General features: G+C 41.2%; 1 protein-coding gene across 2 annotated transcripts in view; it reads right to left on the reverse strand.

Moving 5' to 3' along the window:
* Positions 1–265: 265 nt before the first annotated feature.
* Positions 266–24,537, reverse strand: part of dpysl4 (dihydropyrimidinase like 4) — a 41,010-nt gene continuing 16,738 nt past the window's right edge. Inside the window, exons 7-14 of one of the 2 annotated variants that reach the window (XM_059947647.1) lie at positions 23,322–23,390; positions 16,460–16,580; positions 13,552–13,708; positions 13,031–13,172; positions 9,906–10,076; positions 5,476–5,655; positions 3,169–3,334; positions 266–2,284 (exon numbers count right to left, since the gene is read on the reverse strand). In XM_059947647.1, coding sequence (XP_059803630.1) covers positions 2,193–2,284; positions 3,169–3,334; positions 5,476–5,655; positions 9,906–10,076; positions 13,031–13,172; positions 13,552–13,708; positions 16,460–16,580; positions 23,322–23,390 — 1,098 coding nt within the window. In that variant the 3' untranslated portion in view covers positions 266–2,192. The remainder of the gene's footprint in view (positions 2,285–3,168; positions 3,335–5,475; positions 5,656–9,905; positions 10,077–13,030; positions 13,173–13,551; positions 13,709–16,459; positions 16,581–23,321; positions 23,391–24,537) is intronic. The other variant, XM_059947648.1, reaches the window with a different exon arrangement.

The raw sequence follows: 24,537 nt of genomic DNA on the forward strand, positions 1-24,537 counted from the left end.
TAACTTCACTCAAGTTCCCCGGTCAACACACAATGGTGGTTAAAAGTCAGTGATGAGAAACCACCGGGCTTTATTGGAATTGACGAGCTCCACCTCCTTAAGTAACAGCTGGTACTTCTGGGAAAGCCAACCCAGGAAAGGGGCTTTTTAAAAAGGGATTCCCAGCTTGAGGTCCACGGACCCCTTGTTTTGATGGTATTGGTCAACAGCATAAAAGAGGTTGGGAACCCCTGCTCTAACCACTGGACAATGAGGTAAAAAGCATTCCAATTCCGCTCTCGTGCAGTGTCACCTGATGCACATACAAGAACATGTTTGTTTCCCATAACAATTTTATTTGAACAAAATGGATTATTATATTGAAACACTGCTGCCTTACAAAGTTTTCAAGCTTTGCACATTCTGTAAAGTTCATTAGTAACTCTGTTCTTTTTTCTCTGGAAGCCTTGGCCATTTTGCTGAATATAGATAAGCTGGAGATAGACATTAACATGAAATCTGGTTTAAAGCAGATTGAGAAGGATTATCAGATTGAAGTATAATACTTCGAAATAAAACATATTTGTTTGAATTGAATGTAGTTGACTGTATACGAGATTAGGTTTACTATAATCAGTTTACATAACAGTATGACTAGCATTTGAGAAGGTTTTGTGAAGAATTATATTATTTCCGTGAAACTATACCAGTCTGATAGTGCTCATTCTGTCAGTGTGGCTTTTAAAGGTTAATACTGTATTTTCAAGCTTCCTAGCACAATTGCCTTTTTAAATGTTCCGGGCTACTTTAAGCACCACAGATTGGTCAAGTAACAATTATAAAATTATAAAAGTCAACCCACTAAAGTCAAAAATTAGCAAAGGTCAATTGAGAAAGAGTTAAAAATGAAGCCCACATAATATATTTCAATTATTCAAGCCTTTCCAATTAAAAAAAATCATCTTAATGATATTTATGCATAAAACATGTCAAACATCCAACAACGCTGGCATTTAAAGGTATTACCATTTGCTTTGTACAAAGGCCAATATTTTGAAGCTTCTGGATCTCTGTTTGAAATCCAAGTTATTAAGGCGAGTAGAAGATAGAAAGCCTGACTTTTCCATTTAATCAACCACGACAATGTTTAATGGACTGGCACTACTACTAATTGTACTTCTGGCTAGTTCAGTAAAGGGAAAATTGATACTTGAATACACTTAGCCAAGTCAGCAGTTACAGTGTCTTATTGTATGCACAATGGTTTCCAGTACACATGGGAAGCAATGGAATGGGATGGCGAGCAGAAGCAAATTAGATACATCAGGACTAAGTTTCACTTTCTTACTTTAGGTAGGTTGCCCATTATCATAAACACCTTATTCATTGCCATCATTTACAAGGGAATAAAAGTAAGCAGGGCTCCAGGCAGCTGGCTGATTGAATCTCATCAATTCACATCCCAAAGTAATAGGGTAACCCACTATGTCTTTCTCAAACTCAGCCATCCCAATTTAACTAGGTCATCACCAACAACACTTAACAAATTTCCACAGCTATGTTAAAAGTTAAAACATAAAAATGCATCTCTGCATAACGTGTCAGGAAAATTATACGTTCTTTTGGTTCACTAAAGTGTATGTGTTGTTAATTGTTAAAAATGTTGAAAGATTACCCTGTAGACAGTGTGTATGTAAGAACGCCAGCTTACACCCCACTGAAGCTTGGACTACTTCTGGGATGTGGCTGTGGGAAGTTCATCAAATACTTTAAAACCTTTGCAATAAATGTATGTGTTACATTATTTTAAACTGTCACATTCCTCTGGAAATACAAAGTAAATTACACATTACCTTCAATATCACTATCATGCTTTTAAATGAACACGAATACAACTTTACATAGTCACAACAGTGAAACAACGGTTGCCTCAATGCTTGTTACATACTTCCCAATTAAATCAAATATTAATATAAATTAATGGTTTTTTTTACAATACAAAAACGGTACCTCTTGATTTATTTGGCAGATCAAAAAGTTTTCAAATGCATCATTTATCAGCTAAAGGCAATGATGCCATGACCATCATTTGCAGAAAATACTGTACTGCACTCAGCTGCTTGTTAGGATATATCCGAGCCTCAGATGACAAGACCTGCAGCAATATTAGGGCTCTGAGATTATCACTTCAATCAGATTCATCCGGAAGAAATTCAGCCCAGAGTTGTTATGTTTGAACGGCCACCAGGGGGTGCACTGATACGCTGGGTAGGACGGCGAGGAATGTGATCATCAGCCTGGGAACCTAAAAGGGAAGCAAGTCAACAATTTGAAGGTATTGTTTCTCAATTTCTTTTTTCCAAAAATTATTTTTAAACAAAGCATTTTAAGAAAGTGCAACACCTGTCCTTTTACCGATAGTCCAGGGACTCCAACCATCTTTCCAGGTTAAACAGGGATTTATTTGCATGTCTAATCTAATGTACTACATTCAATGTATACAATACTTCAATGGTTCCATTTAATATCAGAGAATGTATACAGCATACAACCGGAAATTCTTACTCTTCACAGACATCCATGGAAAAAAAAAAAACCAGGAATGAATGACAGCAAAAAACGTAGAACTCCAAATTCGACCACCCAGCTGCCTGGAGCCCTGCCTACTTTCACTCCTTTGTAAATGATGGCAATGATAACCTATGGGCTTTTATGATAATGGGCAGCCTACCCTAAGTGAGAAGGTGAAATGAAGCTAAAGTAAGAAATTGGCCCACTCCCAGGACAACACTGGCCTTTGTCTGTATGCTCCTGCACTGTTACAATGAACCTAAAGCATACTTGAAGAACAATTCATCTACTATATGAGTCTTTAGGACTCAATATTGTTGAGTCATAGAATTATATAGCATGAATGGCATAACACCTCCATGCTAACAGAGATGTCATCCTGAACGAGCTCCATTTGCCTCATATCCCGTGAAACATCCCTGTGCATGTACCTACCCAAATGTCTTTTAAATGTTGTAGCTCTGTCTCCCTTTAAAACATTCTCAGGCAGCTTGCTCCATATCCCAACACCCTCCGTGAGCTGCATATAATATTCCAGGTAGGCATTTTGATCACTACTATCTCCAGACTAAAGTGAAGAGTTAAACTACATGGTAATAGGTAAAAACACTCTTTTACCAGCCAGAGTGAATCCAGATTGGTGAAGGTTTCGTGGAGGCTGAACTGGTTGTTTAGCAGGAGACATCCTGACAGATGGAATGGGTGTCATAGCTCTGGGAACCGCACTGACTTCTTGAACAGGACCATCATATATCCCTCTCGGAACACCTCTGATTTCAGCTAGCTGTAAAAAAGGAACTAAGATTTGATGCTGTTCCATTAATCTGCAACTAATAATGTGGCCTTACACAAACGTAATGTATTCTGTGGTAATTCTACTGGCAAGATCTTGAACGTGTTTCTAAACATATTCAATGCAAAGCATAATTTTGATTGTCTTTCAGGAACATAAGTTTCTAGCCAGTCAAGACTTTTATTTGGTTAACAGAGTTTACGCACATTGTTTCAATCACAACTTCTCACTTTGAGACGTGTGTGTTCTAAATTCACACACCAATATGAGAGAGCTCTTCCAGTATTGAGGTGGATTTCCAATGCTGGGTGACTTGTCACTAGCTACTCTTTAACAAATGCCATTGTCATGTAAGTGTTAACTTGGTCACAACTTCTGTTAACCGATATCTTAACCCAAAATCTCTGCAACTGTCCGCCATGTTCTTGGTTTTGTGGAAGCGTGACTGTGAGGTCTCATAAACGGGTGCCAGTGAAGAAGAGTGGCTACGCACTTCCACGCGGAAGACTATAAGACATAGGATCTAAATTAGACTACACGGCCCACTGACTCTGCTCTACCATTCCATCGTATCTTAGTTATTATCCCTCTCAACCCCGTTCTCCTGCCTTCTCCCCATAATCTTTGACACCCTTACTAATCAAGAAACTATCAACCTCTGCTTTAAATACGCTCAATGACCTGGCCTCCACAGCCATCTGTAGCAATGAATTCCACAGATTCACCGCTCTCTGGCTAAAGAACTTCTTCCTCATCTCTGTTCTAATGCCCTTCTATTCTGAAGCTGTACCTCCTGTTCCTAGAATTCCCCGCTACCAGAAACATCCTCTCCATGTCCATGTCCATGTCTATTTAGGCCTTTCAGTATTCAAAAGGTTTTAATGAGATCCGCCCTCATTCTTCAAAACTGAGCTAGTTCAGGCCCAGAACCACCACTCCTCGTACTTTAACCCTTCCATTCCCAGGATAGTTCTTGTCAATCTCCTCTGAACCCTCTCCAATGCCAGCATTTTTGCTCATTGATAAGGGGCCAAAAACTGCTCACAATACTCCACACAGTGTGACCAATGCCTTATAAAGCCTCAGCATAGCATCTTTGCTTTTATTTTATAGTTCCCTCAAAATAAATGCTAACATTGCATGTGTCTTCCTTACCACTATCAACCTGCAAGTTAACCTTTAGGGAATCCTGCATGAGGGCTCAAGTCCCTTTGCACTTCTGATTTCCAAATTTTTTTCCCATTTAGAAATTAGACTATGCCTTTATTCCTTCTACCAAAATGCACGGCCATACATTTCTTTACACTACATTCCATCTGCCACTTCTTTGAATATTCTCCTAACCAATCCAAGCCCGTATGTAGACTCTCTACTTTCTCATCACTATCTGCCCTCCACCTATCTTCTTATTGTCTGCAAATGTGGCAACAAAGGCATCAATTCCATCATCCGAATCATTGACATCTAACATGAAAAGAAGCGGTCCAACATCGGCCCCTGGGGAACACCAGTAGTCACTGCCAGCCAACTAGAAAAGGCCCCTTTTATTCCCACTCTTTGCCTCCTGCTAGTCAGCCCATCTTCTATCTTTGCTAGCATCTTTCCTGTAATACCATGGGCTCTTATCTTGTTTAGCAGCCTCGTATGTGGCACCTTGTCAAAGGCCTATTGAAAATTCAAAAAGCATGAACTCTTGGCTCAGCTGTACTCTAGAAATATTGAAAGGATAAAGTTGGCATGTCCACCAACTTTCAGCTCAAAGATTTGCAGCTGTAATTTAAATTTAAGTCAAGGCTTGAAACAAGGCATCTTGCCCTGAGCCAAATCAAGATCAATACTCGTTTTAGGTAACAAGGTAGCTTGCTTTATCTGCACCATTATTGCATACATTCCACACAACACTCCATGCTCAAGATCCATTTCAAAATAACTATACTGAGGTGTATTTTCTGAGCAAGTTAATTATAAAAAAAAGTTTTTCCTCTATTCTTCAAAATACTCATTTATTAATTCTGGTCTCTATATTTCTAGAGTAGTAACATAGATTACACCAATCTCTCCAAAATCCTTTATTTTAACTAATTGTACAGATACAAATAAGTGCATGGATACATAAAGGTCAATCTCTTTACCTTGCTCCTTGCTTTTATTCTTTTGTAAACATAGTCCGGAAATGTCTTTTTGGGTATAAAGCGTCCACTTCCCTCTGTGGCATGAATTGTTCCATATTCAAAGACAATTTTACCTTGACTTACTACTACTGAAGGAGCACCATGGCATTCCATCCCTTCAAAGATGTTGTACTCAATTGCCTAAGGAACATAATGCAATATTGACATAACTTTTCATTCCACACCTTTTATTATACCCTCGATATGACCATAACCAATTTACATTTCATTAAATCATACTGTACATAGCTCCTGCTCTAACCTACAAAGGGTAATATTTAAAATGAATGTCACTATATCACCAAGGTGGTGCTGTAGTGCCTCATAGATTCAGTATTTCTGATTCAGTCCTCACCTCTGATGCTGCCTCCCTCTCTCCGCAACTCAGTGAGTTTCTCCTCCCATATAACAAAGATGTAATGGTAAGTTAATTGGTCGCTTTAAATTGCCACTAGTGTGGATGACTGGTAGAAGAATCAGGGGCTGTTGGTGGGCAAGTGTGACAGGTTATAGGGAAGTAATTGGGGTGGCATGGTATTGTAGTGGTTAGCACAACGCTTTACAGTACAGGCGACCCGGGTTCAATTCCTGCTGTTGCCTGTAAGGAGTCTGTATGTTTTCCCATGACTGTGTGGATTTCCTCTCACAGTCCAAAGACACAGCAGTTGATAGGTTAATCGTTCATTGTAAACTGACCTGTGATTAGGCTAGGATTAAATCATCAGATTGCTGGGCAGCATGGCTCGAAGGGCCTATTCCATACTGTTACTCAATAAGTAAATAAATTAAAATCTGATAAATGGGATTGCTTTGAGAATGGGCAAGTAACCAATGCGCTGAATGGCCTCCCTCTAATTTCATATTGATAACTCATTAGTGAGATTTCATTCCAGATTTCCATCTGCTGGAATATTTTACTTTTTTACTCAATAATGTTACTGCCTTTTGATGTGAAAATTGCTAACTTCTATGAAAGTTCCTGCACCTGCACTTTAATTTCACCAACTGCTTTCGACTAACACTGCACCAGGGTATATCTTCAAACACCACCCTTGAAGGAACAGGAGGGGCAGGGAGAATGCTAATTAAGGGATTGGCCTCTTATCTTGTATATTGCATTCACTTCTATAATTTCCTGGGATAAAACACGTAGTGACAATGAAAACAATCAATGATACAAAGGTGCAAAGTTGCCACTTGACCCTATGAGAGAGGACTGGAGGATTTCTGAGTACATGTCAATCAAACTGACTTGAGACTTTCTGCCTTCCTCCTGCCCTTTGCTTTTACTGATACTGTGAATGTGACTCTGAGGGAATAGATACCGTGAGGAGAAGTTATTCAGTAGCAGCAGGAACAAACAGCTTTGTTGGTTATCCTCCTGTAAAACTGGATTCGGTGTCGGGGCGGGGCGGGGAAGTTAGATTGCATTTGCAGCCTCTGTCAGTTGAGGATGTGGATGTCAAAATCTAGCTTACCAATTCTATCATTCCAACTGAAGTGTATGCAGGTCTGGAAACTTGATTGTGTGACCCTGGCTTCTTTCTCCGACGCCTCTCAAACGAAAACTTACCAAAGTGTAATGGGATAATGACCATTTTGCTTCATTCTGGAAATGTGTCCTTGTTCACCAGATGACATCACTCCCAAGATGCAATGTTGATTTGACAGCATGTTAATACAATCAAGTTGAGTTGGTCTGCAGTGAAAATCATTGGGCATTCATGGCAGCCATGTTGGAGTGGGAGCATCTCTACTTTATCCTTTAGGCATCATCCTGCCACTCTTTCCACCATGGTATATGAATTATCTTGTGAGCTGTTCCATTGTGAAAGTCCTTTTGAGCCTGTAATCCCTAAATTCTATCCCGCAACCAACCTCCCACCAAACGTGTAACTGCTCAGGCCCGTGACTCAGCTATTCCCCCATGTCACTGATGAAAGTCTAGATCCCCAATGCCCATGTGATCTCCACCAACATCAGCTCCACCCATTTACTTACCTGGTCTCTGACCTCAAGCCCCGTGATTCCTGGCTACTTGTTATCACCCCAACCAACTCACCCACCGCTCCAAGCACTTGCCTCCTCTCCACCAAGCCCCAATCCCTCCACCTGACGTCAACCATACGGTGGTGATTTCTACCACAGCCCTGTCCCACACTCTTGAACCTTACCTAAACCTCAATCAGCCCAGTTCTGCCACCTCAATATTTTTGGCATTCCCTCCCACAATCCTGATCTTTCAAGCAAACCTCCATCCCAGATTTACCCTGCTCACTGACCCAACATCGGTTTAAGCTCTCAGCCTAGGGCTAGGGAAGGATCTCCCAGTCTCCAAACCTGAATTCTGATCTGTGGCATAGTAAAGCTGCCACTTTGGTGCTGCAGTGAAGTGAAAAAATAAATGGACCTTGAACAATTAGCAAATAACCAGCATGATAGTATGTAAACATCCTCATCAGATGTTACTATAATTGCCATGGCTGGAAATGCAGTTGCTTTGGCTCAGAGGTGTGATCACAGATCACTCACCCACCTATAACAATAATAAGTATTTTAAAGTAGTGGCCTGTCAAAAGTGGTTAGATTTAAATTCCTACTTATGCCTCTGGTTGTGCTAAACATTTTGACAGAGTATATGTATGTTGTTTGTGTAGAAATAGCAGGAGCTCTGACGGAGATCTTTAAGATGTCATTAGAAACGGGGATTGTGCCGGAGGATTGGCGTATTGCTCATGTGGTTCCATTGTTTAAAAAGGGGTCTAGAAGTAAGCCTAGCAATTATAGACCTGTCAGTTTGACAACAGTGGTGGGTAAGTTAATGGAAAGTATTCTTAGAGATAGTATTAATAATTATCTGGATAGACAGGATCTGATTAGGAGTAGCCAGCACGGATTTGTGCGTGGAAGGTCAAGTTTGACAAACCTTATTGAATTTTTTGAAGAAGTTACGAGGAATGTTGACGAGGGTAAGGCAGTGGATGTAGTCTATATGGACTTCAGCAAAGCCTTTGACAAAGTTCCACATGGAAGATTAGTTAAGAAGGTTCAGTCGTTAGGTATTAATGCTGGAGTAATAAAACGGATTCAACAGTGGCTAGTTGGGAGAGGCCTGAGAGTAGTGGTGGATAATTGTTTATCGGGATGGAGGCCCAATGTTGTTTGTAATATACATAAATGATCTGGATGATGGGGTGATAAATTGGATTAGTAAGTATGCTGATGATACTACGGTAGGAGGTGTTGTGGATAATGACTTGGGTTTTCAAAGCTTGCAGGGAGATTTATGCCGGTTAGAAGAATGGGCTGAACATTGGCAGATGGAATTTAATGCTGAGAAGTGTGAGGTTCTACATTTTGGCAGGAATAATCCAAATAGAACATACAGGGTAAATGGTAGGGCATTGAGGAATGCAGAGGAACAGAGAGATCTAGGAATAACAGTGCATAGTTCCCTGAAGGTGGAATCTTATGTAGATAGGGTGGTGAAGAAGGCTTTTGGAACGCTGGCCTTTATAAATCAAAGCATTGAGTACAGAAGTTGGAGTGTAATGTTAAAATTGTACAAGGCATTGGTAAGGCCAAATTTAGAATATTGTGTGCAGTTCTGGTCACCGAATTATAGGAAAGATATCAATAAATTAGAGAGAGTGCAGAGACGATTTACTAGGATGTTACCTGGGTTTCAGCACTTAAGTTACAGAGAAAGTTTGAACAAGTTAGGTCTCTATTCATTGGAGTGTAGGAGGTTGAGGGGGGATTTGATCGAGGTATTTAAAATTTTGAGAGGGATAGATAGAGTTGATGTGAATAGGCTGTTTCCATTGAGAGTAGGGGAGATTCAAACGAGAGGACATGATTTGAGAGTTAGGGGGCAAAAGTTTAAGGGAAACACGAGGGGGTATTTCTTTACTCAGAGAGTGATAGCTGTGTGGAACGAGCTTCCTGTAGAAGTAGTAGAGGCTAGTTCAGTTGTGTCATTTAAGGTAAAATTGGATAGTTATATGGACAGGAAAGGAGTGGAGGGTTATGTGCTGGTGGGACTAGGTGAGGTTAAGAGTTCGGCATGGACTAGGAGGGCTGAGATGGCCTGTTTCCGTGCTGTAATTGTTATATGGTTTCAACAAATTTGTTGTGAATACAATGGAATTTCTGAAGAGGTGCATAATACACAGACACTACGACATATACTGTATATATTTAATGACAGAGGAAGAATTTCTACCTCCAGCTCTTTGTTAATGAGTATCCTGGAGTAGTAATGGAGTTTGACTATTCGGTTTGTTCAAGAACATAAATCTCATTAAGACCAAATTACAAACCACTCCCACTTGCAGATAGCTATAGTTTTAACAAGTCAGTAGAAGAGTAGTAGAAATTACTTGCATTACCAGATTATGTGTCTTTGCTGAAATGATCTTGACGGCTTCGGGATCCCAGATGACCAAATCAGCATCGGAACCAACAGCAATTCGTCCCTTTCTGGGGTAGAGATTGAAGATCTTTGCAGCATTTGTGCTTGTAACTGCTACAAATTCATTCTCGTTCATCTTTCCTGTTGTCTACAATGTATAAATTGGAGAAAGCTATAGTTTACATGAGAATACGCACACAGAGCCAACGGCTAGCTGTTATGTTGTGCTTTGCTTATATATTCTGTTATCTCTCCTTCATTCTAATTTGGTTCTTTGCCTCAGCACCTTATTTGCCGATTTATAGTCCATAATAGTTCTCGAGAGGCATTAAGGGATTCTTCACCACGTTATAAGAGCTATATGAACATAATTTATCATGAAAGCGGATTCAAGTTATCCTGATACTTATGAAAAACCTTGGCACTTCCAGGTGCCTAATTTACATCTGAGGAACGGTCAATTTGTAGTCATTGGACTCTGTCAGTTACTTAAGAAGTTAAGTAATAGGAAAAGGTGTAGGTCTTCTGTTTCAAGTCTGCTCTGATACTTCAAAACTTAATTTCCTCAAAATCCAGAAATGATGAAGTCTCCTCAGTGAGTGAGCTCCACAGGCCCACAAGTTAAATTCTGAAGGTCCGTTAGCCTGACCTTTGGAATTTAAAGACGAAGTGAAAAATTTCTCTCGACTTCACTCTTTATTCTGAAACTATACTGAGAACTGTTTGATGGGGCCTTTTGAGAACTTTGTATATAGGAGGCAAGCGCACACTCAGATGGCCTTGATGCAAGGGAACATAGTGATGGGGCACGAGCCAACGTTCGACAGCATTTTGCCAATTAAAGCAGCCATTAATCGGTGACTGGAGCGTTGAGGAAGATTGAGACATTGAGGCGAGTGTGGCAGGAGAGTGAGAGTTCAGTGTCGACTGCCTGCCTTTTGATCACTGCCAGAGAAGGAGTCTGTGAGCGGCCTATCGCTGTGTGGCTCACTGCGGCCTCCGTGTTCATGTTGTGCCCTCTCTTTTGATGATGCTGGGATGTTGGAGGATATTACCTTGGTTCCATGTTTATGGATTGGACTACAGGCAGTCCCTGGGTTACGTACGAGTTCCATTCCTGAGTCCGTCTGAGTCCGGATTTGTACGGAAGTCGGAACAAGTACATCTGATATTATTTAGCGTCAGTTCGTCAAATGTTTGTCTTAGTATATAGTATATATTTTACCTTTCTATGCATATAAAACACTTAAGAAACTATGTATTCCAATAATTAAGCCACTGCATTGCTTAGTAATAATTGCAGCTTTAATCAGGGCAACGTCTTTCACATGCTCCATTATTCTCACTTTATCCGTTATCCTTTAAAATTGTTCCGATCGTTGACCGACTGTAGCCTAATGCTTTTCCAATGACTGATGGTGTTTCACCTCTTTCCAAACGCTTTATTATTTCCACTTGATTTTCAATCGCGATTGCTTCTCGTCAATGGAACAGAAACACTGCAGGTGGCGGCTCCCGAGGTCCGCTGGGTCCTAAGGACCACCGCACTGAGACAGGTTAAATGGGATAAGTGGGGGCTGTGCTGGGTTTGGGTATTTGATCCTCCACAATATTCTGTGTGGGAATTTAAACTGGAGGTGGCAGTTTTTTGTTACGAGGTTGAGTTGCGAGCTCGACATCAACCCAGTACGGGAACGGTCTATTACCAGATCGAACTTGGGAACCTCCGTTCTCCAGCCCGGTGCTGATCTCACTGCGCCACCAGCCAACCGGAATGGGGGGGGGGGTCAGGGGGAGCATTACTAAGAAAAATTTAAGCCAAATACAAAGTTAAACACTCAACACAGTGTCAACGGCAACCACTTAAAATGGCGGACAGCGTTCTCCTTCCTCGATTCCTAAGTACGAGTTGTCCGTAAGTCCGACATTCGTAACTCAGGGACTACCTGTATTGCTTTATGGACTGTGGACTTTTTCAGACTTATAGTTTTTCGCCCGTTCCTTTTCTGTTTTGTTGTGCGAGGGGAGGGGATTTGGGGGTTAATGTTCTTTTTGCGTTGTTAGTTTTTTACATGGAGGGAGGGGTTGTTTGAGGGTCAATGTTCTTGTTGCGTTTTGTGCGGGGGAGGGGATTGGGGTCGATGTTCTTGTTCCGTTTTGAGTAGGGGAGTGGGGGGAGGGGTCAATGTTCTTGTTGCGTTTTGTGTGGAAGGAGGAGTGTTTGGGGTCGATGTTCTTGTTCCGTTTTGAGTAGGGGATTCGGGGGTTTGGGGGGGTTGATGTTCTTGTTTCATTTTGTGTAGCAGGAGGGGGTTTTTGGGGTCGATATTCTTGTTCTGTTTTGAGTAGGGGATTGGGGTTTTGGGGGGGGTCAATATTCTTGTTTCATTTTGTGTGGGAGGAGGTGGGGGGTTTGGGTGTTGATGTTTGGGGTGCCGTACTTTTTTGTGTGGTGGGGGGAGGTGGGATTGATGTCTCTCTTTGAAAATGACTTTTGTATTCCTTCTTTGTTTTCTGGCTATCTGGAGAAGATGAATCTTAACAGTTGTATATGGATACATACTGTGATAATAAATGGCCCTTTGAAGTTTGAGAAATCTGACATTGGAATCTTTCAAAGGCTCAGATAAGTCAAAGGGTTATTAAAAATTCTCTGACTCTTATGAATCTACTTCAGTTCCACAAGGTAATCAATCTCCCCTGCCACAAATCATCCTACTCCAGTAAAATCTTCAGGATTCCTCAGTGATTCTGACTTTAGATCTCAAATTCCATGGGCTTCACATTCAAAGAAAGAAGTTTGTTCCAGGATCTTTCCTGACACCAAGATAAACAGAGAGCATAAGTGTTCAATATGCTTGTGACAGCTCACCATTCACTACCAGTCAACAAAGGTCAAGTCTAAATGGGAAAGAGACAGAGAGCTGTAAACAGAGTTAACTTCTCTTTGATGACATGAGCTTTTTTAGGAATTTTGGCACCCAACTATGATCTTTCTATACTATACTACTCGATGCTAAACTGCAAACATTCAAGGAACATGCATCGAATATACTCAATAGTACGATTTCTACTGCAGCTTATTTTACGAAGTTTACATACCACAGCCTTATCCCAAATAATAGTCATCCTCTCTTCAATGCCATTAACTCCTTCAGGGATCAGTCGGAAGTCATCCTTTCCGATGGCTTTCTGTGCAGTGGTGAAAGCGCAGTGCGCACTGCCAGTAACCTGCAAATCGCCACTGCGGTCAGAAACAAATTAAAAGGTAGATTACTATGTGTTAGACTTGAATAGTGACCATCTCACCAACACAATTCCAAAATTCCAAGGGGACAGAGCAATTTCAGCATCTGCGGTCTCTTGTTTCAAGGGAACATGCTTTCTTTGTATAATTCAACTTAGAAACAATAGGATTACAACTTTGCTAAGACCAATGCACTGTACTTAGTTGGTTGCTGCTCTAACCACTTAACCAATAAATGTATGGATCTATTATATGGTCTGGTTTTGCCTTATTCTGTACATTTCTAGTTCACAGAAGATCTCCATTTTTCTTCCATTACATGACCTGCATTCTGAAAATAAACAAGAAGGTTTTAGTGAATGGTGAGTCAACATACCAGGAGAGGAGTGAGTTTAAGTAATCAGGCGTGGTTGTGTCAGTGCTGAGTGGTGGGGAGGTGACAAAGGCTGCAGCTTTGGCCCAGTTCTTACTCCAGTAATGGGACCCATCAGTTCCCAGACTTGCGGTGACAGGCTCTCCATACACAACTGCACCTGCTCAACCACACAAAGAAATTATCAGTACTCTGCTCAACTTGAAATGCATTTGAAGTTTTCTGTTTTACTTATTATTGGGACACTCTGCACCATTAAATAAATGGAATACAGGTCATTTCCAGTTTTAGAACGTCTGACTTGCATACAGCCGTACATACGGATGCACACTTGGGAGACCATCGCTACGGTTTTGTCAACTGCTGCAGGCTGCAAGCACCTTCTCCCCCCTGGGAAATTGGCTCACAGCTACAGCTCCAACTTGAGTTACAAATAGTTTACAGCACGTAATCTGGGGAGGACCTTTTAAATAGTATAACAGCTCCCAGCAAATTACGGACAAATCCCCAGACACCAGAATTGATCCCCCAACCTATCAATTTGGTGTATCTTTACTCATTCTTGTAAGCACAAGTGTACATGATAAATAAAATGAGGGCAATTGTCTAAATAACTGTTGCCGATGCAAGAGTTTTCTGGCTGTGGAGAACAGTTATTTGGCAGTACACCTGCAATTTCTATGCAGATTCCCAATGGCAAAGCAAACTTGATAAACTATCCCTGTATATTCATTTCCTGAAAAGCAAATCACTTCATGTCATCTATCACTGTTAATCTCCAGCACAGGTTCAGTTGTTTTCAAAATGTTGCTATGTTTTTTTTTTATCTTGAATTTGAAAAGACAACCTAAAATTTCAGTTTGACCTAGAGACTAAACAAAGATGTAACAGATGAGAAAATTCTGACAAGAGTAGTAACTAGCGGGCAGAGGAATGTCTATGAATTTTAAACATGTGAACGCTCCCTGGGTTATGAGAACCCTGATTTAAGGCAACCCCTACATACAAACAAGCTCCCATAAATATTATTGAATTTAAATGAGAACAGGTTTTTAGGAAATGACGTCCTGACACGTAACCTCCCTGCAGTAATCAGACACAATTGTCTCCTAAGAGCACAGGGTACCAGCTTCACCATGAGCTGTTTTGGAAATCAACAAGTAACAACTTCTTTTGATACTTGTGCAATGATGTTCTTTAACAATTTCAGTGATAGTTTAAAACTGACAAAGCCAACCAATGAACACAGGATATACTGATTGTGCACAACTCTAACTAGGCAGTGGATGACGATATATAAATGTTTACATTAACTGACCCCAATCAGCACCATTTATGACAATAGCATGGAGGTACAGTTATCCTATTGAGTGATTTTATGCATTTTCTGACATGTACAAAATTGATTTTTGGTTATCTGTAAAGACAGGACCCATTTGTAGCCCAGGGACTTCCAGAGGACAGTTCATGAAGACCTGCTGAGGACATTGTGCAAAAGTTAAAGCTCATGAAAAAGCAAGGATGTGATGTTGAGACTTTATAAAGCACCGGTAAGACCTCACTTGGGAGTATGTGAGCAGTTTTGGGCCCCTTAGTTTAGAAAAGATGTCCTGGCACAGAGAAGGGTTGAAAGAAGGATCAAGAAAACGATTCTGGGGTTAAACAGCTTGTCATGTGAAGACAGTTTGATGGCTCTGGGCTGGAGTTCACTAGAATTCAGAAGAATGAGGAGTGACCTCATTGAAACCTATCAAACGGTGAAAGGCCTTGATAGAGTGAATGTGGAGAGGATGTTTCCTATAGTGGGAGAGTCTGAGACCAGAGGAGACAGCCTCAGAATAGAAGGGTATTCTTTTAAAACAGAGATGAGGAGGAATTTCTTTAGCCAGAGAGTGACAAATCTGTGGAGTTCTTTGCCACTGGCAGCTATGGAGGCCAAGTATTTATGTATATTTAAGGCAGAGGTTGATAAGATTCCTGACTGGTCAGGGCATGAAGGGATACAGAGAGAAGGCAGGAGATTGGTGCTGAGGGAGAAAATGAATCAGCCATGATGAAATGGCAGCACAGACTCAATGGGCCAAATGGCCTAACTCTGCTCCTACATCCTATGGTCTCGTGAAACTGAAGATAAATTATTGACCTGATTTAAAAAAAAAATCAGCTTAATGCCATAGCATAATTGGCAAGAGTTAATTAGCTAAAGGGCCATTTGGCTACCAGATTTCCATTTGCACTGAAACTGTAACGTTCACTATATTTATGAAGAACTTGAATCAATGGGAGAGACACACAAGATCAAGGCCACAAATGGCACAAGGATAACTGGGTAGCTTACACGATGATGTTATAACTGGGCAAGGATCTGCCACATGGAATTCAATGCAGCAAAGTATGAAGACATGCATTTTGGATCTAAAAACCAAATAATAAAATTTACTTTCTATATATTGGAACTGTAAACAACAGAGAGGCCTATGAGTCCATGTACGTTCACCAATAAAATATCATACGATAGTTTGAGAAAAATACCATTAATCAATTCTTCCTGGCTAGTGCTGTAAAGACCAAAGACTTTCATAAATAGAGATAATTCCAAACTTACACCAGGCTCTTAGCTCTATAAGCACTTTGCTTTCATTCTCCTCAATTTATCTCCTTCTGTAGGGAAAGAGAGCCTCAGAGTAAAAGGCACAGGGTCTGACTCTGTTGGCTTTGTGAGATAGGAGGGTAACTCTTCACTCGGAGGATGTGACTGTAGGCCCAGGGCAGTTGTGGAATGGGACCTGAAATGATTAGGGCTACCTTGTGTATGATCCAGATTACCTGAAGGGACCAGTCTGCTTAAGAGCAGAAAGCAAAATGCCTACATTCAGATCTGTTGTATCTTGTGTCAAACCCGGCTGGTTACCTTTCTTCCGAGCGTGTGCAATCACATCAGCCGCACTCTTGCTCATTACTTTGGTGATGTACAAGGGGCAGTTGGCTTGGCTCGCAATTGTGATTGCACGATACACCGCCTCTGCTTCAACCTAGAAGAAACATTTTAATCATGTTTAGTGACCAAACATTTTATTTCACATAACCCTCTAGTTACCCTCTGATAAAAAAACCAAACATCTCTGCCTATCTTCAAATCATATCTTTTTCACAAAAGCATAAAAGGCTATTTTCTATACTGATGCAACTTGAATGACAGGGATATTCATTTAACATCTGTAAACTGGTTATTACACAACTATTAAGTTTATAACACTAATAATTAGATTCCAAACCCAGCATGATCTTTATCTACTAACCTGAATTGTGTGCTACAATGATCACAAAACTATCTCACATAGCAACATCAATCTGACAAACCTGGGGTTCCATGAATGCATAGTTTGAGATAGAAATCCCATGGCTGCTGTCAGTAATTTAATACTCCCCCAGAATCTGCAATAATATGAGCCTCCTCCAGTATAATCTAACAAATCGGTGAAGTGGAGAAAAATTGAGCATTTACAAAATGATCTTGTAAGATATCGTGTGATGTTGCACGAAGTTTAATGATGGACTATGTTATACGTAACCATAACAAAGCCTCTAATCAATAAATCTAATAGTATATCTATAGATTCTTTGTTCCTACGTTCCTACTTTGTAAGAAACATTCGCCATCTAGTGTCAACTCAGGGTAATGCAGCAATTGAAAGTATTCCGCAGTTTTTCAGATCAGAGAAACGCTGCCAAGGCAGAGGGCGGCCATTTCCATGATGTGAATAGCTCAGAAATAAACATATAAGATGACTCACCAGGAACCCAGAGAATGTGACAAGGGGTACATTATTTAAAGTAAGAATAGCTAGCTACTGGAGAGAGTACAATGATATGCTGTCAGAAAGTGGTGTGATATCAACGTTAAGTGCGGCTTTGCTTGGAACATTAATTTGCTGCTGAGGACAGTCCTGCAGACTGCTGCGGGAGGAGTCTGTATGGAGACGCTGGATTTTGGACTGTCAATGACCATATGTCCAAATTATACAGAAAACTCGATGCAGCTCGGCACTCTGCAGAGTGAGAGAGTGAGTGGAAAAGCTTGTGAGGTACCTTCTATTCATCCAAAGATTCAGGATCACAATTAGGTTAGGTATCACTGACAAACGTCGTGAACTTTGTGGCAGCCGTACAGAGCAAATCCTAAACTTACTTTGACAATAAAAATAGTGGCAAAACAAAACACTCTTGATGATCTAAATCTGAAAAAAAACACATAACGTTGGGAAAAAATACAGCTCAGACAGTGTATGTGGTGAAAGACATTGAGTTAATGCTTCAGGAATAACGCAAGTTTTAAATTGTAGAGAACATTGGGATAAAGCAGAGAACAAAAATGGAAGGTTTATGTCAGGGTGGATTGCAGGAGAGATCACACATGGAGATGGAACCATGTTTAAAAGGTAAAGGCAAAATCTATGCCTGGGTGAAATGCTAGTAGGAGGAGAAGAATGATAGCTGAAGGAAAGAGTGAGAGAAAAAACTAACGTGGAAATATGAGACACAAGTCTGGTTAAGTTAACCAAAATCATTGAACTCAAGGTTGAGTCTTGAAGGCTTTGAGATTCTAAATTCTTCCTTCTTGGAACAATGGAGGAGATTATGGATAAATTAAGTGTAAACAGGATGTAATAGAACTCAATCACAAACAAGAGAAAATCTGCAGATGCTGGAAATCCAAGTAACATGCACAAATTGGTGGAGGAACTCAGCAGGCTAGGCAGTATCTATGGAAAAGAATAAACAGTTGATGTTTCGGGCTGAGACCCTTTACCAGGACTGAAGAAAAAAGATGAGGAGTCAGAGTAAAAGGGTGCGGGGGACGGAGGGAGAAACACAAGGAGACGGGTGAAACTGGGAAGGAGGGAGTGGTGAAGTAAAGAGCTGGGAAGTTGGTGAAAGAAATGCAGGGCTGAAGAGGGAATCTGCTTGGAGTGGGCAGAAGGCCATGGAAGAAAGAAAAAGGGGAAGAGCACCAAAGGGAGGCTATGGGCATGCAAGGAGATAAGGTGAGAGAGGGAAATGGGAATGGGGAATTGGGGAAATCAGAGAAATCAATGTTCATGCCACCAGGCTGGAGGCTACCCAGAAGGAATATAATGTGTTGCTCCTCCAACCTGAGTGTGGCCACATCGCAACAGTAGAGGAGGCCATGGATTGACATGCCAGAATGAGAAGGTAAAGTGGAATGAAAATGGGTGGCCACTGGGAGATCACTCATTTTCTGGTGGATGCAACGTACGTGCTCTGCAAAGTGGTCTCCTCATCTATGTTGGGTATGATTGATATACAAGAGGCCACACCGTGAGCACAGGACATAATGGAAAACTCCAACAGACTCACAAGTGAAGTGTCGCCTCACCTGGAAGGACTGTTGGGACCCTGAATGGTAGTGAGGGAGGAGGGAGAGGTGAATGGACAAGGGAGTCACATAGGGTGCAATCCCTGAGGAAAGCAGAAAGTGGGGGGGGGGAGGGAAAGATGTGCTTGGTGGTGGCAGAAATTGCAGAGAATTATGTGCTAGATGTGGAGGTTGGTGAGGTGGTAACCTATCCCTAGTGCAGTGGCGGGAGGAGGGGTGAGGGCAGACATGCGCAAAATGGAAGAGATGTGGTGGAGGAAGAGCAGCTCCTTACTTTGAAGGAGGAGGACATCTCCTTAGTTTTGGGATGAAAAACCTAATCCTGAGAGCAGATGTGACGGAGACGGTGGAATTGAGAGAAAAGGGTGGCGTTTTTACAAGTAACAGGGTGGGAAGGGGTATAGTTCAGGTAGCTGCGAGAGTCAGTGAGTTTGTAAAAGACATCAGTGGATAAACTGTCTCCAGAGACAGAGAGATTGAGAGATCGAGAAAGGGGAGGGATGAGTCAAAAATGGACCTGGTGAATTTGAGCGCTGGGTGGGAGCTGGAGGCAAAGTGGATGAAGTCGACGAGCTCTGCATGGGTGCAGGAAGCAGCGCCAATGCATTCCTTTGGCTCCTCCCACTCCCTTCAAACAAAAGGTGTAGCCATGGGTACTGGCATGGGTCAGCTTTGCCTGCCTGTTTGTCAGCCATGTGGAACAGCCTATGTTCCAAGCCTACCCTGGTGTCACTCCCCAACCTCTCCTACACTACACCAGCGACTGCATTGGTGCTGCTTCCTGCACCCATTCTGAGCTAGTCGACTTCGTCAACTTTGTCTCCAACTTCCACCCTGTCCTCACCCCATCCTTCTGCCAGCCCACCAGGGAAAGGGTTCCGCTTGTCCTCACCTACCATCCCACCAGCCTTCACGTCCAGCACATAATTCCCTATAACTTCCGCCATCTCCAACGAGCTCCCACATCTTTCACGCACCCCCCCCCCCCACCACTTTCTGCTTCCACAGGGAATGCTCCCTATGCATCTCCCTTGTCCATTTGTCCCTCCCCACTGATCTCCATCCTGGCTCTTATGCTTGCAAGCTACACCTGCCCCTACACCTCCTCCCTCACTACTATTTCACCTGCAACACTTCACCTGTAAGTCTGTTAGGATTGTCTATTGAATTCGGTGCTCATGGTATATTGGTTATATCTGATGTAGATTAGGAGACCGCTTCAAAGAGCACCTATGCTCTGTCCGCCAGAACAAGTGGGATCTCTCAGTGGCCACCCATTTTAATTCCACTTCCCATTCTCAATCCAGTATGTCAGTCGATGGTCTCCTCTACTGTCACAATGAGGCCACAGTCTGGTTGGAGGTGCATCAGCTTACATTCCATCTGGTAGTCTCCAACCTGATGGCCTGAACATTGATTTCTTGAACTTCCGGTAATGCCTCTCCCCGCCCCCCCTTCTATTCCCCATTCCCATTTCCCTCTCTTACTTTATCTCCTTATCTGCCCAACATCTCCCTCTGGTGCTCCTCCCCCTTTTCTTTCTTCCATGGCCTTCTGTCCTCTTCTATTCGATTCCCCCTTCTCCAGCCCTTTACTTCACCCCTCCCCCTCCCAATTTCACCTATCACATTGTGTTCCTCCCTCCCCTCCCTCCACCCCTTTACTCTGACTTCTCATCTTTATTCTCCAGTCCTGGCCCAAAACGTCGACTGTACTCTTTTCCATAGATGCTGCCTGGCCTGCTGAGTTCCTTCAGCATTTTGAGTGTGGAGAATGGAATTGTCATATTTGGTAACTTCAAAATGTTAAATTAATTCAACAGAAATAGAGCACAGAGATGTGAGTCTTAAAGTTTGTATTTTAAGCGAGGTGCACATGTATCGCAAGAAGACGTCATGACGTGCAATGTGTGTATTTTCAGATATAACTTGCAAAGAATTTTGTAGCCAAAAAAGAATGCTTAATCAAGTAATGTATTTACAAGATTACTCTAAAACTGCTGAAATATAAAATACACAACAGGAACCTCAGGATCAGCCTTGCGGAGGGAATGAAGAAGTTCCCCGGAAGGATTACCCAATCTGGAGTTGGTAGTGTAAGGAGACTACACCATGAGCACCTAGAGTGACAACTTCTTTCTTTCCTCGTCCCGGGACCCAAACATCCAGGTGAAGCAGTGGTTTCCTTGTACTTTCACTTTATTGTACCGCACCTGGTGCTCACAATGTGGGCTCCTCTATAAGGAGCTGACAGTGGCGAACACAGAGAAGATGGCAAAAGCCAAGATACTGCTGTGTTTGGTTCGTTGACACCGAAGAGAGATCTGTCAAACAATCAGGCCTGTCCATGCGAGCGTAGATCTTCTCAAAGCCATTGTGAATTACTACAACCTTCCATAGAAAGCAGCACCAACAAGATTAAACTTCGTCAGGTAGCGCCACATGAACATGAAGGATTTTGACATATAACTAACTGCACTGAAGTGGAGGCCTACAAAACTTTAGCAATCTAATAGATGTGTTGATCTAAACAGGAATGCATGTGAAAGGATTAATGAGCATTTACTGGGGAAAAAATGGATTTAGAATTGGTAAAGTTTGTCTCTGTGCAGTTTAAATCCAGAGCTGAAGAGTTGAGAGCAGATAACATAATTCTGCCCATGCATGTCAATCTAATGCAATGAACAACAATGTAAAATATGGAGATTTTGTGACGCATAGCATGAATGGGAGGAGAAATTCCAAACTTATGAGAGGAATGCCACATATACAAAAGGACTTTTCATCTGACTCGGGAGGAAGGCAGGCTTGCAGTAAGCAGAGGTGTACTTGCGAAGGAACAAGGCCAATACACAATCTCACACCATCTGCCTGCAATTCTCCTGAGACAGCTGAGGGACGGTATGTGAAGCCGAAAACAATCTTGTTGCATCAGGGCAGAGGAAGTATAACAAATGAACAGATCGGAGGCTAAATACCTAACACAAATATTTGCTGCTATGGAAACGGAAAGAAGAACGATACCGTTCCAAGTAAACAGTGATGTATTGTGTAATACAAGATTTGCAAGAAATCATGAAGTGACAAGTGCTAATGATGTACAATAAGAAACAGTGAAATGCAGCGTAAAATGTTCAGTAAAATGTTTAAATTCTAATTTTGATCAGTAAAATATTCAAAGTATTAGCAATAACATTCTGTTTTATTTCTCCCAGATTTACTTCCTTTGGGACTTTTTCAAAGTCATGAGCTGTTCAGCCAACTCAATGACATCATTAGGAAAAGGACTGTCAATAGATCTATGCCACACAGGACTTCCTGCACTTAATAATATAGCCGTCTGTCTTGTTCAACGTTTACACAGGAAAACAACTTTTCCATGAATCCAACAAACATTGTTGAGCAGGGCTGAGAATCCCCCGGAGAGTCACCATTTCTTAACATGAAAAAGCAGAGATACCATCATCTAGTTTACCCTGATGGAAGTTGAGGTAAGATTTAGACTACCAGCTCACCACATTACTTATCCACATGAGACTGAACCTGAATCCTTAGGGAAGGTCTCGTTTTTGCTGCAATTTCAAAGAGATGGTTTAAGTACTTACTATCTGCATTGTAGGTCATATAGAAGCTGATGTATCTAAATTTAATTCATGTTATCACTCTGACAGAATATTGCATCATTTCATATGCTGTATGCATATACATCTGCCTCTATGTGTATCAAAAGGATAGCTATAAATTTACAATTGCAACCAACTAAACAATTGATTTGTGGAATGAAATCAGAAAATGAAGGTTAGGCAGCCTCTGTGGAAAGAGAAATAGGTAATATTTTGTGTCAAAAACTCTTCATCAAAATCCTTTATTTGAAGGGCTCTCAGTTTGAACTCTTCATGTCAGATTTCCAAAATTTTATTTTTTGGCTTGACTTTAAAAACTTCAATTCAATGCCTTAATCCTGTTGAACATGTTCAAAAATCTACTTTTTGATGATACTAACACTTAATCCACATGATTATTGTCATTTCCAGTGTTTTTGTTTTCCTGTTTTGAGTTTTCTCTTCATGCATCCCCTATCAAAGTAACAGGTAATACGCTCTCCATCAATAAATAATATTCCTCAAACTATGTCCTGGCTTCATCTTTCTTCCTGTACTACTCCCTCTCACAGCACACTATCATCCTTAACAGGGGAAAGTCTAAAACAAATTTGTAATCCATCCAAAGCAAATGTGAGCAAAAAAAATCAGAAAGTAAGGTTCAGTTAGTTTTGCTTATTATAACTTACACACTTTCAGTGTTAGCCAGATGTTAATTTGATATCACAGTTTCCTGATTCACACTCTTCTAAATGAAGCAAAACACTGTTTTACCTCTTCTGGTCGACTAAGAACATGTCCCTCTGGTCCCGTAATTCCAAGCTCCAACATTCGTTTTTGTTCCTAAAGACAGATGGATTCATTAAAATACAAAGAGCCGTGTTTTGGCACTGTTTTAAAAAGTTTATAATCACATCACACCTTGGATCATCAGCTTCAGCTTCCCATTATCCCGGAATAAATCATCTTATAGTGACTAATAAACTAACAGGATAACATTGTTTCACTGATTATATCTTCATTTCATTTTTAGATATTCCATTTTTCTACTCTGTTCAAGAACTATGCCAATGCATCTTGCTTAGGGTTACATCATGTAGTGACTGGTATGGAATGGCAGTGTAGCAGTTATCACAACGTTCTACAGCACCGGCTGTAAGCTATGGGTTCGAATCCCGCCACTGTCTGTATTTGTACTTTCTTCCTGTGACCATGTGAGTTTCCGCTGCTGCTCCAGTTTCCTCCCACATTCTAAAGATGTGTGGATTATGGTCAGTGAGTTAGGGCATGTTAAGAGTGGACACACTTACTGGCTGCCCAGCACAATCCTCGTCGATTTGATTTGATACATACGACGCATTTCACTGTAAGTTTCAATGTGCATGTGAAAAATAAAGATAATTTTGTTCTTAATCTGACATAAAGCCACTTTGATCCTTTCCAGTACATATTGTGAAAACAAGCCATGAGAAAATGTGGTTTGGTTGTTGCATGATAATGTATATTTGGAGCAGAGGAAGTGGGAAGAGGGATCGTGTAAAAGAATTTAAGACAAAATTATATTAAAGTTCAAAGTAAATTTATTATCAAATTACATCCCGTGTCACCATATACAGTCGGCCTTCCTTATCTGCAAATTCCGCATGCGCGAATTCAACCAAACGCGAATTGAGAAAACCTGGAAGTGCTCTTCCAGCACTTATTGTTCGAGCATGTACAGACTTTTTTTTTCTTGTCATTATTCCCTAAACTATGCAGTATAACAACTATTTTACATTGCATTTACGTTGTATTAGGTATTATAAGTAATCTAGAGATGATTTAAAGTATACGGGAGGATGTGCGTGGGTTATCGTGGATTGGGATCGAAAAAACTCGGAAGTTCTCTTACTAAGTAAGCCGGAACAGGTACATCTGGTATTATTTAGCGTCAGTTAGTCAAACATTTGTCTTAGTATATAGTATATATTTTACCCTTCTATGCATATAA

This window comes from Hypanus sabinus, chromosome 22 (genome assembly GCF_030144855.1).
Source record: "Hypanus sabinus isolate sHypSab1 chromosome 22, sHypSab1.hap1, whole genome shotgun sequence".
Taxonomy (NCBI): domain Eukaryota; kingdom Metazoa; phylum Chordata; class Chondrichthyes; order Myliobatiformes; family Dasyatidae; genus Hypanus; species Hypanus sabinus.